Here is a 15,169-nt window from a genome sequence, read left to right as displayed (position 1 = left end):
GAGAGGAATAAAGGTGATGACTTTTGCTTTAATGGCGGTGGTGGGAGCGCAAAGGGGAGCCAGGTCGCTTCGAGCGGTGACGGGAGTATCTCCCCCGCGGAGGGAAAAGGATACGACGGGGTTTTGTCGCCGCACGCCTTCTTCCCGCGTTCAAATCCACCTCGGCGTCCCGAGATCCCATGGCCCGTTCCCATCGATCTTGTTGATATTTGGATCGGGTTGTTGAGGCGGAGAATTGGGATCACTGTTGGATGAACGGGGAGCGTAAGCCTTTTCTGGTGGGTTCGATTGTCAATGTACGGAGACACTAGAAAGTTGCAGTCTTGATCCATTAGGCTTTGGTTTCTTCTTAATATAGAGGTTGACTGAGTTCCCAGAGAAGGTATGCTCCGTTACTGTATCAAAGTAGAAAAGTTGCAAGAGAAATACTGAAATTCTACCTACTGTTCATATAGTTTTTAATTTTATCACAGAAAACATTGATCTTGTTGATGCTGCCGAAGGAAGATATAGTGCGTCTGCTGATAGTTTAGTCCAAGCAATGGCTTCTAAGAGATCAGTCACTTGCCTGCTCTCAGTGTGTGTGGTTTTGGTCCTTGTACCACACACTTACCAGCTGCAATCTTCGCAGGATTGGTCCCTGCTTAGAATCCAGAGGCTTCTGAATTATCCATCGGTTTTGAGTAGCTGGAATGTCACCACTGACTTCTGTAATGCCGATCCACTTCCGCATCTAACAGTTGTTTGCTATGAAGAAAGCATCACGCAGTTGCACATAAGCGGCCGCGAGGGTTCTCCATCTCTTCCGCGGAGTTTCTCAATCGACTCTTTTTTCACTACACTTGCTCGGCTCTCAAACTTGAAGGTCTTATCTTTGACATCGCTGGGCCTATGGGGTCACCTACCTGCAAAGATTTCTCGTTTATATTCATTAGAGATTGTCAATATGAGCTCGAATTATCTGTATGGAACAATTCCTCATGAAGTTTCCAATTTGATACACCTTCAAACTCTTGTGCTTAATCATAACATGTTTAGTGACCAAATTCCCGATGCATTGAGTGGACTTTCTCTTTTAGTTGTTTTGAACTTGCAGAATAATTCTCTATCTGGCCCTATACCAGAATCATTTAGTGGTCTGAAGTCACTTAGGGTGCTTGTCCTGTCCTCGAATAGTTTGTCTGGAGATTTACCTGATCTTAGCAGTTTAACAAACCTTCAAGTTCTTAATCTAGAGAACAACTACCTTGGGCCACAATTTCCACGTTTGGGAACGAAGGTGGTAAGTGTCCTGTTAAGGAAGAATGGGTTTGGTGGTGGTTTGCCATCTGATTTAAGCTCATTTTTTCTGCTCGAACAGTTGGATATCTCTTTCAATAAATTTGTTGGCCCTTTTCCTCCAGCATTGCTGTCTCTTCCTTCTATTCGATATCTGAATATATCTGGAAACAAATTCACTGGGATGCTCTTTGAGAACACTACATGCAATGATGATCTACAGTTTGTGGATTTGTCGTCAAATCTACTGTCTGGGAATTTGCCAGCTTGCTTGGTTTCAGACTCTAAGAGCAAAATGGTTCTGTACTCATCAAATTGCTTGGAGATCAAGGACTACAGTCAGCATCTGCCCTCGTTTTGCCAGACTCAGGCTTTAGCTGTGGGAATATTGCATAACAAAGAAAAGAGAAGATCAGGTGGCAAAGCAGCCATTGTGATGGGTGTGGTGCTAGGATTTTCTGGAAGCATTTTGTCAGCTGGTTTTGCAGTCTTTTTGGTGACTAGAAGAGCACGAGCAAAGAGGTCAATGAAGGGATCTCAACAGGCAATACTGGAGCATGCTTCAAGCATCCATCCTCCAAAATTGCTGCCTGATGCAAGTACTCTCTCTTCTGGACTGCACTGTTTATTTGGTAACTTAGAGACAGTTACTTTGGTCATAGTTCCTTCACTGTTATGCAGTAATCAGAATGCATGAATTTAGTCGATTCTTATCTCTTTGTAAATCAGCATCCTAAGAAATGATGGCATAACTGTCAATTTTCTTTTATTTTTTCAAATAGTTTGCTTTATTCCATGGAACACTTATATCTGATGCATCTCTTGTATTGCTTCTTTAGTTTCACCAGTTTTATGCTCACAGTAGTGATTTTGCTTTTTTGATCTCAAAGGGTATATATCTCAAACAATGAAGTTAGGGGCACTTGGAATTCCATCTTATCGATCATTTTCAGTGGAGGAGCTGGAGTATGCCACAAATAACTTTCAAGCATCAAGCTTCATTGGAGAAGATTCTCATGTTCAGGTATGTTCTTCTCCTTGTTTCAACGAACACATTAAACATACTGTTCAGTTCAGCCAGGCTTACTTATATAACATACGCCCTCTGAATCCAACTGATGACATCCTGCATGATACTTGATGAGTTGATGTTATACCATATTGTCTCTTCACTAATTAAAATGTATTATTTCATGATATCTGCATTACAATGTTTCTTTTGCTCAGTATGAAGGTGTCACAGTTCTCTTTCAATCGGTTGGTCAAAATATTTATGTTCATTATCGTATTCTGGTCTTAGATTTTCTTACTGTCCCAAGTTGTCTTAGAGCTTGTTTGACAGAACTTACATGCCCCAGATGTTTAGAGGAAGACTCCAAGATGGTTCCCTGGTGGTGATAAGATGCTTAAATATTAAAAGAGGCTACAATTCCCAGAACTTCAATCGTCAAATTGAATTGATCTCCAAGCTTAGACATCGCTATTTAGTCAGCGTTCTAGGTCACTGTTTTGAGTATTACGTTGATGATTCGAGCATTAGCAGATTATTTTTCATTTTTGAATACATGATGAATGGAACACTGAGAAGCAATATATCGGGTATGTGGGAAGATTAACCCCTTAACGCTTTACCTCTATCCTCCTTGACTCCAGACAGCTCAATGTATTCATATGCTTTATGTTTTTTCATAGAGGAAGGTCAGAGGCTTTCATGGGCACAGAGAATATCAGCTGCCATTGGTGTGGCAAAGGGTATCCAATTTCTACATGGCGGCATTATGCCTGGTTTATTTTCCAATAATCTCAAAATCACAGATATACTTTTAGATCAGAACCTTGTTGCAAAAATCAGCAGCTACAATCTTCCATTGGTAAAAGAGAATACTGAATCCATGGTAAAGTTAATGCTTCAGCTTTTTAATGTCTTTGGCTGTTTGTCTAATTTTGTATGCATCCTTTGTATCCAATACAGTGCTTGGCTGGAAGCTCTTCGAGTGGAATGAACGAACCTAATCAAAGGTATGCAGAAACTCAATCCGGTATCATACCTTTGGTTATTAGGATATACAGATCAGAATAACAAAATATAGCATCATTAGTGTTGGAAATATGGGATAACTCAACCGAAGATGAACAAGGGCTATATAATCATCTAAAAGAGTTAATTGGGATTCCTTGCCATTCTATATACTATGTCTTCTTCATCCAGCTGTAACAAAAGGTTCCATGACATAAATGTGCTTCTCATGTTTGTAAGCTACCTTCAAGCCATAATTTTCCAACACTTCAGTTTTGATGCACTTTAAAAAGTTAGGCTGAATTACTTTGAGAAAAATGTAATTTAGGTGGTTTAGTATTCAGTATATGGTACTAAAAATACCAAGATCATTTGTTCTAAACTTATCCTGTCTTGTCCATATAGTTCTGTAATTCTTATACACTTTGCATGAGTCATCGTTACAGCTAGCGAACGAATGTTAGTGTGTGTGTTCTCGAGTGCTATGAGTATTTTGCAACTTGTTTCTCTTTGCAGACCTAAGCATTTGGATAAGATTGATGTCTATGATTTTGGAGTTATCTTACTGGAAGTAGTGTCTGGGAGGCAAATTGCACTAACAAGTGAAGTCGAGATAATGAAGGAAGAGGTGCAAACCAGTCCTGACATCTTTACATATAATGGGATATATCCTCATATCGAAAAGTTGAACTGATATGTGTGTTATGGATACTGTGCTGATAAACAGCTAAATCTTTTTAGAGTAAGTTCTTCAGTTTTTAATTGACTTCTGTCAATTGTAGTTCGAAGAAAGCATATTAGCTGATGGAACTGCTAGGAGAAGCATTGTAGATCCTCTCATTAGAAGACAATGCTGCGATGAATCGCTGAAAACTGTTGCAGAAATCTGCCTAAGATGCCTGTCAGAGGAACCAACAAAAAGACCCTCAGTTGAGGATGTACTATGGAACTTGCAGTTTGCCGTTCAGATACAGGAATCCTCAAGAACGGGATCATCGCAAAGCAACACAAACTCGCCATTTGGAACTTCTCAGCCTCCCCCACCACTAGTTAAACTCGGTTCATGACTTCGTTCGCCACATCATAGTAAGTTAAACTCAGTTCTTGTTTACTTGCATGTTGCTCTGCAGAGCATTTGAGCTTTCTCTAGCAATTGCTAAGCTATCCATTCTTCAAGGCCTTACCACTGTTATTCATGGTTGCTTTGTGCAGGCGAAATGCTAACAACAACACTGAAAGCCCAAGAATTTGAAGTCGAACCTGCAATTTTTTTTCAAGACTTTTCACCTGTGTGTGTGTTAATTCCTAGAAATATCGATTTCCTCAAGTTTTCTTTTCTTATTTTGTGATAATGTGCAATTTTTCATTGTACTTAATTATAGTTCCTTAATCAGTGTGAGACATGTTGTGTTTTGTTGAGACATTTTGGGTGTGTGAATGATTTGTTTAATATATCATTTCTTTATTATTTTGATGGTCTTATATATATAATAAATTAGAAGGGCCCGGTTGGGCCCTGGATGGGCCGGGTATGAGATCGCGGCTTGATGGATTTGGGCCGGAACCGGTAGGGAATGGATAAACCGGGCTGTCCCGGCCCGGCTTATTGACATGCTTAAATACTCCTCCCTCTTGTCCGCTCGCGTCGCCTCTGGATTAAGAGAGCTTTAGCCCTAGCAGAGTCGAGAAGTTGGATCTTCCCTTGGTGTTTGCCCCCTCCGAAACCCCGACGAGGAAGAGGAGCTAAACCCTAGATTTTCCTTGAATGCGAGAACTCCGCGGGTCGCTGGTTTCAGTTCGGATTTCACTATGGGCGCGAGCAGGAAGCTGCAGGGCGAGATCGATCGAGTCCTGAAGAAGGTGCAGGAAGGCGTCGACGTGTTCGATAGCATTTGGAACAAGGTAACCGAGTCGCCATGTCGGTTTCGTTGTTGGTCGCGGCTTTCTGTCTCCTTTCGTTTTCTGGTTGCTGGTAACGGGATGTTTTTGTAGGTTTACGACACGGAGAATTTGAACCAGAAGGAGAAGTTCGAGGCGGACTTGAAGAAGGAAATCAAGAAGCTGCAGAGGTATCGTGATCAAATCAAGACATGGATTCAGTCGAGCGAGATAAAAGATAAAAAGGTTAGTTTTTTAGCGGAGTAAGTGCAGCTGCCTTGTGCTTATTAGGCCCTTCGTTTTTGCTCTCTTCTCTGGAAATCCTTGTGGTACACTGGCAGAGTATTGCAGCTTGATTAGTAAGGAATTTATGCATACTGGAAAGTCCTAAGAATCAGTTGTCTTGAAAAATATATGAAAAGAGTATTTGGAAAAAAAAAATCTGTTGTCGTTTCATGCATCATCACGTAGCTCCTTGGGGGATTTTTTTTTTTTTTTTTTGCCCACTAGACTGTTATTGAGATTGAATATCATAGATTAAATATCAATTATAAACTTATAGGTGAAATATCATAAGTTCTGTTTTTAAAATTTGGATTTTGAACTCACCAGTTATGTTTGTAGATCTGTTGAATTGTTATTACAATTTACAACTGTGTTGTAAGCAGATTATATTTGTGATTGCACTTCTTACTTGTATGAACTACATCTTTTTTAATCCTTTTTGTTAACATGTGATTCCTTGTTTTGATGATGTGGGCAGTATAAGTTGAGTGGTCTTGTTCTTTAAAACATAGGGTGTCATGGTTCTGTAATTGATTATCAATTTTGTGACATACCTTGACATAGGTTAGTGCCTCTTATGAGCAGGCTCTCATGGACGCCCGCAAGCTCATTGAACGCGAAATGGAAAGATTTAAGGTTTGTGAAAAAGAGACAAAGACAAAAGCATTTTCCAAGGAAGGTTTGGGCCAGCAACCCAAGACAGTAAGTTGGATATTTGCAAAATTTCTTTACTAATATCTGACTTTGATGTACAATACTGCACTTATTCAGTTACAAAATAAATTGTCTGTTCTATTAGATGCTTGGCACATACTCTCAAGACGGGCTTATTCGTTCTTTTTTAATAATTTAGGTCAGCTACACATTGTTCTCAGAGGGAAATGACATATTTTTCTCAAGAGAACCCACAATCATGAGACCATTTGGTGGACTACCTAAATATAAAAAAGAGGGCTAGCCTATGGCAATTGATATGCATTTTCAAAATTTATATACTTTCACCTCTTTAGACCCCATAATGCTGATCATCAAACTGTAGAAATATTTTACATGCATATCTATAGAATGCTGAATTTCTCATCACACTTCCTATGAGATGACTTTGTTAGACCCTAGCAACTAGCATTATTGCTAGACATAAGTCTAGGCAGTCATCTAGAGACTTCAGTGTTGCAAATGAGTTTACCTATACGGAGCTCAATGATGGGATAAGATTCATGTAGTTCAAATGGGTCCTTTTTTGTACTCTTCCTTGCCTTTTTAATTTCTTCAACTCCATTTTGAGTGATTTGGAACATGGCTCATCTGGCAATTACTTTGTTCAATGGATAGGATCCGAAAGAGAAGGCGAAATCAGAAACAAGGGACTGGCTAAACAATGTGGTACTTGAGCATTTTACTACTGCAATTTTGTTGCTTCATTTCTTTTACACTGTCACTATGTCATGTTTTCCAATTTTTTGTAACTTTTCTTAATGTCTTTCCACCTCATGAATCTTGATGAATCTTTTGGATGAAGGCGTTATCATCTATCTTGTTTAAATCTGATCAACTTTATCATGTGACTGTGAGGATTATTTTTTAGGTTGGAGATTTGGAGAGTCAAATTGACCATTTCGAAGCTGAAGTTGAAGGGCTTTCTGTCAAGAAAGGGAAAACAAGGCCACCTCGCTTGGTAGTTAATATAACATGCTATCACACAGAATTACTCATAGCAAATATAGTATATTTGATTCAGTGATCTTGTTTCAGACACATCTGGAGACATCCATCACCAGGCACAAAGCTCACATAATGAAGTTGGAGTTGATTTTGAGATTGTTGGATAATGACGAGTTAAGTCCTGATCAGGTTAATGATGTAAAAGACTTTCTTGAAGATTATGTTGAACGTAATCAGGTATATATTTTTTAGCCACTGGTTGCTCTTTTCTATTTCTTCTAAATGGTTTTGATGGTGTCCATTTTCAATTATTTGTGAAGGAGGATTTTGATGAATTTAGTGACGTTGATGAATTGTACGTCTCTCTACCACTTGATAAGGTAGAAGCACTGGAAGATCTTGTTTCACTTGGTCCTTCCAGTCTTACTAAGGTAACTTGTTATTTCTCATGTATCTTTTGTTTGATATGATCTTGATTTTTGAGGGGAATAGTATGATCACTTGAATATTACTTGATCATTTTCACTTTAAATGTCCTGCAGCATTAAGCTCTAATTTGGATGTTAATTAAACATGCAAATTTTGTGCATGCTTCTTGCACTTCCATTTTCTGTTTCAAAATTTTTTAGTACATTTTCATCAATTTCTATATACTTTTCTGAAATTTCTTTGAGAATGAACCATTCTCAGAAGAGAGGTGAGGTAATTTATTTCAACAATGAGCTTCTGTTTTCAAAAAATGTTTATTGGAAAAATAGTTTTTGCCTGTCATCTGTTTTCAAAAGAATTAAGTCAGTCAATGCTGTCTTAATCCCACATAAAAGAACTGAGGTTTGTTTTAGGCTTTGATGTTCAACATAGAGTAATGTAAAAAACCTAATGAATGTGAATCTTATTGTATTAGGTAAATCAAGGGAAAAGATCCATATAGATGACCCAAATGGTTAAGTTTCATGCATTGTTTAAGTTGTTGTTGTACTATCAAAAAGAACTTTTTTTTAAGAGATGGTGTTTCACCTGCACTTTATCCTTTGTGTATTTGGTGTAATTTCTTGATATTTATTTTGTATCTTTGATTTTCTGTCATGAATGTTCCTACATTCAGAGTGTATGTATCTGCATTGCAAGAGCACCGGAGAGAAGAAGTCTCATGCATTGGTTATGTCTGAAATGTTACATACAGATGCTCTACTTTATGTTATTTATTGTAAAAACATAGTTCTAAAAGTTAACCCCCGCCCCCGCCCCTTCCCCCCCCCCCCCCCCCCCCCCCCCCCCCCCGCCCTCCCCCTCCCCCTCCCAAACAAGTTAAAAGTTGTAAACTCTCTTTCAAGGTTCTGTATCATGTTTTTTCTTTATTAATTTGACAGATTGCTTTGTCATCGAGTGATTCACTGCACACATCTCAAGACCAAGGTGAAGATGCAGTTTTTCAGGAAAGTAATTCTGATGTTGTTGCACCAAAAACTCCACCTTCAAAAGGAGGAGCTACTGGGTCTTTGGCACCAACAGTTCATCCAATTGTTAGTTCTGGGGTATCTGTTGTTCCTCTTGTATCTGTGAGTGCTAGTGTTCCTGTACGCCCATTGGTTTCTGTACCAACAGCTACAGCTATACTTTCTGGACCACCAAGTGCAAAAAGTGAGAACTCTGCTGTTGTTTCTATACCTCTTCTCGCATCCAACTCAGCGAAGGAGGAAGATAAGACATTCCCTGGGCGTAAGTCTTCGCCAGCCATCCCAGAAATTGGTGTAGGGAAAGGTATAAGTAGGGGGATCTCTAATCCTGCATCAATCAGCACTAACATGACTTTCAGTTCAGCCAGTGCAATATCTGGAAATGTTACTCTGGGTTCTGTTTCGGCTTTATCTGATATATCGAATCGTAACTCTTTAAATGTTGATGAGAGAATTGGAAGTAGTGGACTTGCACAGCCATTGGTTTCTCCTATAAATAACAGAATCCTATTGCAATCGTTGCCAAAAACAAATGATGGAGCTAGTTCAAATGATTCTAATAATGTTGGAGAGGCACCTATTTCAGGAGGAAGAGTCTTTTCACCTTCTATAGTCCCTGGGGTTCAGTGGAGACCTCAAGGTGCAGGTTTTCAGAACACAAATGAAACTGTAAGTTGATTGATCTGACATTGAGTATTATTAGCATGTGATGCTTCCTATCCTATACTTTGGTGGTTGCTGATTTTCCATAATATGCATACATATAATGATTTCTTCTTGAATTCAAATGCAATTGTTCATATTATTGTTTTTTGCTTCAGATATTGTAATTCTGGGTTTACAAGTTCTTTAGGTTGATTGTGTATGGATTTTGTGACACTTGTGTATCCTCTCGCTACTGTTTGATTTATTTTGATAAAAGTACCCAATTCCAGTATATGAAGGTGCTTATTTTCCCAATGAGTCTGTCACTTTGGAAAGCCTCTTGTAACCTTTACTTTTGCTGCCAGAGTGCTTTCTACTTCTAACAGGCCACATAACAGTCCCAGATTCCCAGTGTAGGATTTAGCTCAACTATAAATGTCTAATTCTACTTGTTTTTGAATCAGAATTTCCTGCTCGCGTTTTCATGAATATCATCTCTATGATATTTCTCTCATCTCAAATTGAGTGGGTTGATCACCAAACTATTAAGCATTGATATCATAGTAGCTTTTATTTGCTTAATTTTTTTATCAATATTGTTCAAATTTATAGGACCCTTATGGAATAGTTTCTGTTATCTAGAGAGCATTAGTTGGATTAATCTTGAACTCCTGTTGCTTTTTTTGTTCACATTTAGGAAATGAATACATTCTTTTCTCTATTAGCTTTGGATTCATCTTGTTTAGAAATAGACGCTTGGTTTTGATCTTTTATTTTTTTTAGGTTAATTACAGTTTATAATACTATTTGCCCAATTAAAACCTTAGTGTCTGAATGGAGAGTTATTAGAGGAATTGACTGTTGAAAGTGATTTGAAAATTTCTGAGTGGTATATTTGATGTTCTTGACAACTAAAAGAAGCTTTTCTGAACTGCAAAGGTTTTTCTTAGCTAGCTCTTTTGTATTTGAGTGAGCCCTATACTTTTATGTTAGAAAAGACAGGCAGATAGTTTTGATGAATCGATGATATATCACATGTTTGGTAGATTCATATGATATGTTTTTTTTCACCAGTTAGTCTTAGCAAGCTTGAAATTCTATATCAATTTCTTATTTTATTCTTCGTGACTTGGGACCTAGCCACAGTTTACTCCTTTGATAGTGTTTGTGACGCAATGTTTGTGAGCACTTTCCTTGATTTTTCATTTCATCACATTTTTGTTGTTTCCTACATTTTCAAAGTTTGTTGTATAAGATTGGTTGATAGTTGCTTGACCAAGTTTGAGAAGCTTGTTCGTCCTTTGTTGTAATATTTTTGAACTTGATGTAACAACAGTATGTGTAACTCATTTACATCCAAGCTTAAATACCTTGGTTGCAATTTTTTTGCCTTCCAATAAAGAGGTCCCAACTTGATGAATTCTTTTGTTCAGGGCCAAATTAGAGGACGACCTGAGATTGCTCCTGACCAGCGGGAGAAATTTTTACAAAGGCTCCAACAAGTGCAACAAGGCCACAGCAACCTTCTCAATGTGACACATATATCTGGCGCCAACCACAAACAGTTTACTACACAACAGAATTCCCTTTTGCAACAGGTCCTTTTTCTAATTTAGTGTCTACATAGTTTCCTCCCCTACTCATAAAAGGTCTTTCAATTCCATATGTAGGAAATTTCCTGATTAATTATTGGAATTACATGTTTTACTAACTAGAAGTAGTTCCTTCATGCATACTATTTAATGATGACATGAACGAGTCTTAACATATGATAACCTTAATATGCATTATTTTAATGTACGAAAGCTTTGTTCCATTGGTTAGCATTCCTAGTCCTTTACTGTTCTCTAAATTTGTGCTCCAAAACAATTAAAGTTGCAAGAAAAAATTGATAAGATGGAATCCAATGTTAAATCTCACCTGTGTTCCTTTTTGGATTAGAGGTCCTAGTGTCATATCTTCATCAAAATATGCAGGAGTCAGAGGACTCGAATCTGAAGCGAAAATAGATGCAGCATCATGGATGTTATGATTTACTGTGTGATATGTGTATGCAGTGGTAGTTTGCTTAAGTGACACTGAGCTGCTTATTATTGTAGCAGAAACGTGATACCCTGACCCAGGGGTCCCTCCAGTACTGTCCCAAGTGATCTGGAATGGAAGTAAATCAAGGGGGATTTCGCCCTGATCCAGTGGCCCACTGCATGAGGGGGTGAGGCAACCAGTGGGGCATTCCGCACCCATTGGAAATTGACTTTTAGACCTTATTGTGGCAGCTCCCATGCAGGAACCATCTGAGCCAACTTGTGGGGGCCATTGAGCTGCTTATTATGGTTTTATAGGTGATTGGTCATTGAAATTTTTGAGCTTTCATGATAATTGGATGTCTTAAAGCATCAATATCTGGTTGATTATTTCTTATTTATAGAATAATTGGGGCTGCATCTGATTAGAAATTCTTTTGCCGCCAAATATAAAATTCCTCACTTATAGAACAACCAGCAGGGCATTCTGCGCCTGTTGGGAATCAACCTTTAGACCTTATTTTGGCAGCTCCCATGCAGGAACCATTGGAGCCAACCTGTGGGGGCCATTGACTTATTATGGTTTTATAGGTGATTGGCCATTGAAATTTTTGAGCTTTCATAATAATTGGATGTCTTAAAGCATCAATATCTGGTTGATTATTTCTTATTTATAGAATAACTGGGGCTGCATCTGATTAGAAATTCTTTTGCCACCAAATAAAAAATTCCTCACTTATAAAACTGCCACAAATCTAAGCAGCATTTACTCAATATTGTGGAGAATGATTTTTGGGCTGTTTTTTCAATATCATTCCTTTAATAACTTCATTAATAACCGGTGATAACATTATTCCTGCAGTTTAGTCCTCAAAACACTTCTGTTTCACCTCATGTTGGCCTAGTGCTTGGAGGTCAAGGATCAGCTCTTGGTTCTGTTGGTTCAGTTTCAACACAACCACAACCAACTATTCTTACACAATCCTCCCAACACCCTACAGTATCAAGTGGAATGAAAGATGGAGGTAATGCTTTTCTTAAATTATTACTCCCGGACTTTCTTATTATGTGTTTCTCTTTGTTATAAAGCAGATGCTGCACATGCAAATGTAGAAGATCAGCAACAACTGCAGCATAATATGGCAGAAGACCTGATCGCAGACCCTATCTCAAGTCCCAGTCTCAACAAGATCATAGGTGATGATGATCTGAAAACATCATTCACAGTAAGTCCCTAAGTCACGAGCTCACCTAATAAATGAATTTGTTAGCAAGTGCCTATCTCTTGTGATGGCTTAGACGGTCGGTACACGAATCCAACTATTTTGTTTTCACTTTGTTGGATGGATAAAGGTTGCACTGAGCCATGGGCTAGAGAATGGACCCTCCTTCCCATGCCATTGCATGTCAAGCAGCTGTTTTTTTCCTTTAACTTAACTATTTACGATATAAGGACAACAGAAAGAGGAGAGGAGCCATTGCTATAAATATTTCAATGGTTTTATGAAAAGAGTAAGAACGGAAGAGGAAAGAAGCATATTACTTGGCCTAATAAAAAATATATAAGGACTCAAGCCATCAATCTCATCAATCTAGTATCAGGCCCAAATATTTAGCATCGGTGATGTAAATCTTATGCCTCCATTGTATTCTATGTGTGATTATCATTCTCTTGAACCACTGATTGTGTTAACTAGATTTTTTTTTTTTTTTTTTGTAAATCTATGGTTATGAAATATAATATAAATACAAAAAACTTTGTTAAATTTGGGGAAAAAAATTTCAAAATCTGTCAGAGGCCCATGTGAGGCCGTTGAGGTGGCGGATTCCACCTTTTACTTCAGTCTTATCGATGATTAAACACCATGTAATAATGTTCCGATTATTATATATGCACATCCACAGACAGGCCAGTAGCTTCCATAAATATATATTTTCTCAATATAGTTTCCTTCAGATAGTGGGTGGGTTTCATCAATAAGGATTCTTGTGAACTGTTTCGTAAGAGTGTTTCTTTAGTAACCTGTGCTGTAACAAGATATAGCAAAAGTAACAAGGAAAAGTCGATCAGTTAGGACCTAATTCCTTGATATGTTTTTGGTGGCCTGCAGGGTGTAGGTCCTGCTTCATCGGCAGAAGGAAGTCAGTTGTCTAGAGATAATGAAATGTCACCAGGCCAGCCATTACAACCCAGTCAATCCTCAGCTGGCCTTGGTGTTATTGGTAGGAGAAGTGCATTAGATCTTGGTGCAATTGGCGACAACATCAGTAGCTTAGTGGGAAATTCTGGTGTAATGCACGATCAGATGTATAATCTGCAGATGCTTGAATCTGCATATTATAAACTTCCACAGCCTAGGGACTCAGAACGCCCAAAAACTTATGTTCCGGTGAGGAATATTTTTATCATTTTTGCTGTGTGTTGATAATTATTTTAAAGATTGATCTGGTATTTTCATCTTCACCTAATATTTTTTTCTAGAGGCATCCTGCAATTACACCTGCAAGTTATCCTCAAACTCAATCACCCATAATTGATAATCCTGCTTTTTGGGAACGATTGGGTCTTGATCCGATGGGTACTGATGCCTTGTTTTTTGCATTTTACTATCAACAGGTATGGAATAGTTTCTTGGCTGAACTGGCATTTTTTATCGTGTTAAAAATTGTCAATTTAGCAGCTCTTATCTTGCATATTATATTGTAGAACACTCCTCAGCAGTACTTAGCTGCTCGAGAATTGAAGAGGCAGTCATGGAGATTTCACAAGAAATTTAATACATGGTTTCAACGTCATGAGGAGCCAAAAGTAACTAATGATAACTTTGAGCGAGGAAACTATGTCTACTTTGATTTTCATATCGCCAATGATGGTTCTCAGCATGGATGGTATGCCGGGCTCCCTATGTTCCTCTCTGAGTTGATATTGTATTATGGTTATAATTTTTATACTTGCAGCTTTTCCTTTCATTCTTATCGCCTTCATTGCTATTATAGGTCCAAAGGATATTATTTCCAAGAGTGTTACGATTGTTTCTCTTGTAGGATAGGAAGATTATTGTATAGTTATTATGCGCAAGGAATTATTGCGGTTTTAGATGTAGGTATTAGTTTGCATAGTTAGTTGTTTGTCGTGTTTCTTCATTGCTTTTCATCCTCTACTTGGATATCTTGTTTGCGATCTCTCATATCATTATGGAACCTCAACTCTATGATTACTGTGGACACTTCTAGGAATTATATTAGTTTCCTTCTCAAAACCCTACTGAAGTTTCAATTAGTGAATCAGCAATTTGATGATATTCTTTTCTACTTCGCCTCAAGATAGCGATAGATATAGCTTCATTCTTGGGTTGTTGCTTGCTAACCATGGCTGGAGCGTTGCCTTGCAGGTGTCAGCGGATTAAAACAGATTTCACCTTCGAATACGATTTCCTTGAGGATGAACTTGCAGTATGAACATTCTGAATGATACAAGAATCTGAAAGGAAAATCAAGCTCTGTATGATGTATTTTCCCGTGCGTTGTTGATTATGGAAAGAAAACAATTGTAAAATAATCATCTCTGCCAACTTAGTTTGAATTATGGAAGCCAAATTATTCCAACACTTCAATTTTTCATTCCATTTGCTTATCATTCGTGGAGCAAAAGCTTTAGCTTAGCTTGAGGATGACATTTTTCAATATGGTAATTTAATTGAACTTTTAAATCATGCGGGCGTTCGTGTTTTCTATATTAAGATTGAATTTTGGAATATTTTTTATATGTTGCATGTATTATCTGTAATCCATTTTGTTGTTAATATACTTGGACATAGTTTAGTACAGTTGAAATTGAAATTAAATTTAAATCGACAATTTATTCGGCACGAATTGAAAAAAATACACGGAAATAGTTTGATAAACTGAGAAACAAGACCAGA

At 37.9% G+C, this 15,169-nt stretch overlaps 2 protein-coding genes across 3 annotated transcripts; both read left to right on the top strand.

Moving 5' to 3' along the window:
• The first annotated feature begins 541 nt into the window (after nt 1-541).
• LOC141817728 (putative inactive leucine-rich repeat receptor-like protein kinase At3g03770) lies at nt 542-4,345 on the top strand. The gene is given in 8 exon segments (XM_074705364.1): nt 542-1,910; nt 2,169-2,302; nt 2,637-2,877; nt 2,971-3,173; nt 3,251-3,297; nt 3,812-3,923; nt 4,078-4,317; nt 4,319-4,345. Coding segments are annotated over 8 exon segments (2,373 nt in total).
• A 616-nt stretch (nt 4,346-4,961) lies between these two features.
• LOC141817727 (uncharacterized) lies at nt 4,962-14,954 on the top strand. 2 transcript variants are annotated; one of them, XM_074705363.1, is made up of 15 exons: nt 4,962-5,197; nt 5,288-5,419; nt 6,044-6,160; nt 6,791-6,841; nt 7,044-7,133; nt 7,211-7,357; nt 7,441-7,551; nt 8,491-9,246; nt 10,656-10,820; nt 12,109-12,271; nt 12,339-12,472; nt 13,358-13,636; nt 13,729-13,863; nt 13,954-14,135; nt 14,639-14,954. In XM_074705363.1, exons 1-15 carry the CDS (start codon nt 5,105-5,107, stop codon nt 14,703-14,705), a joined length of 2,622 nt encoding a protein of 873 aa, XP_074561464.1. In that variant the 5' UTR covers nt 4,962-5,104; the 3' UTR covers nt 14,706-14,954. The 2 variants fall into 2 exon arrangements, with proteins under 2 accessions (XP_074561464.1, XP_074561463.1); XM_074705362.1 differs by having other exon boundaries at nt 6,023-6,160.
• Nucleotides 14,955-15,169: the final 215 nt, after the last annotated feature.

Source organism: Curcuma longa, unplaced genomic scaffold, assembly GCF_044706935.1.
Source record: "Curcuma longa cultivar G26 ecotype Majalengka, Jawa Barat unplaced genomic scaffold, ITB_CL_G26_1.1 contig_21711, whole genome shotgun sequence".
Classification (NCBI taxonomy): domain Eukaryota; kingdom Viridiplantae; phylum Streptophyta; class Magnoliopsida; order Zingiberales; family Zingiberaceae; genus Curcuma; species Curcuma longa.
Note: the sequence above shows the minus strand (reverse complement) of the source record. Positions and strands in the feature narration are given on the sequence as shown.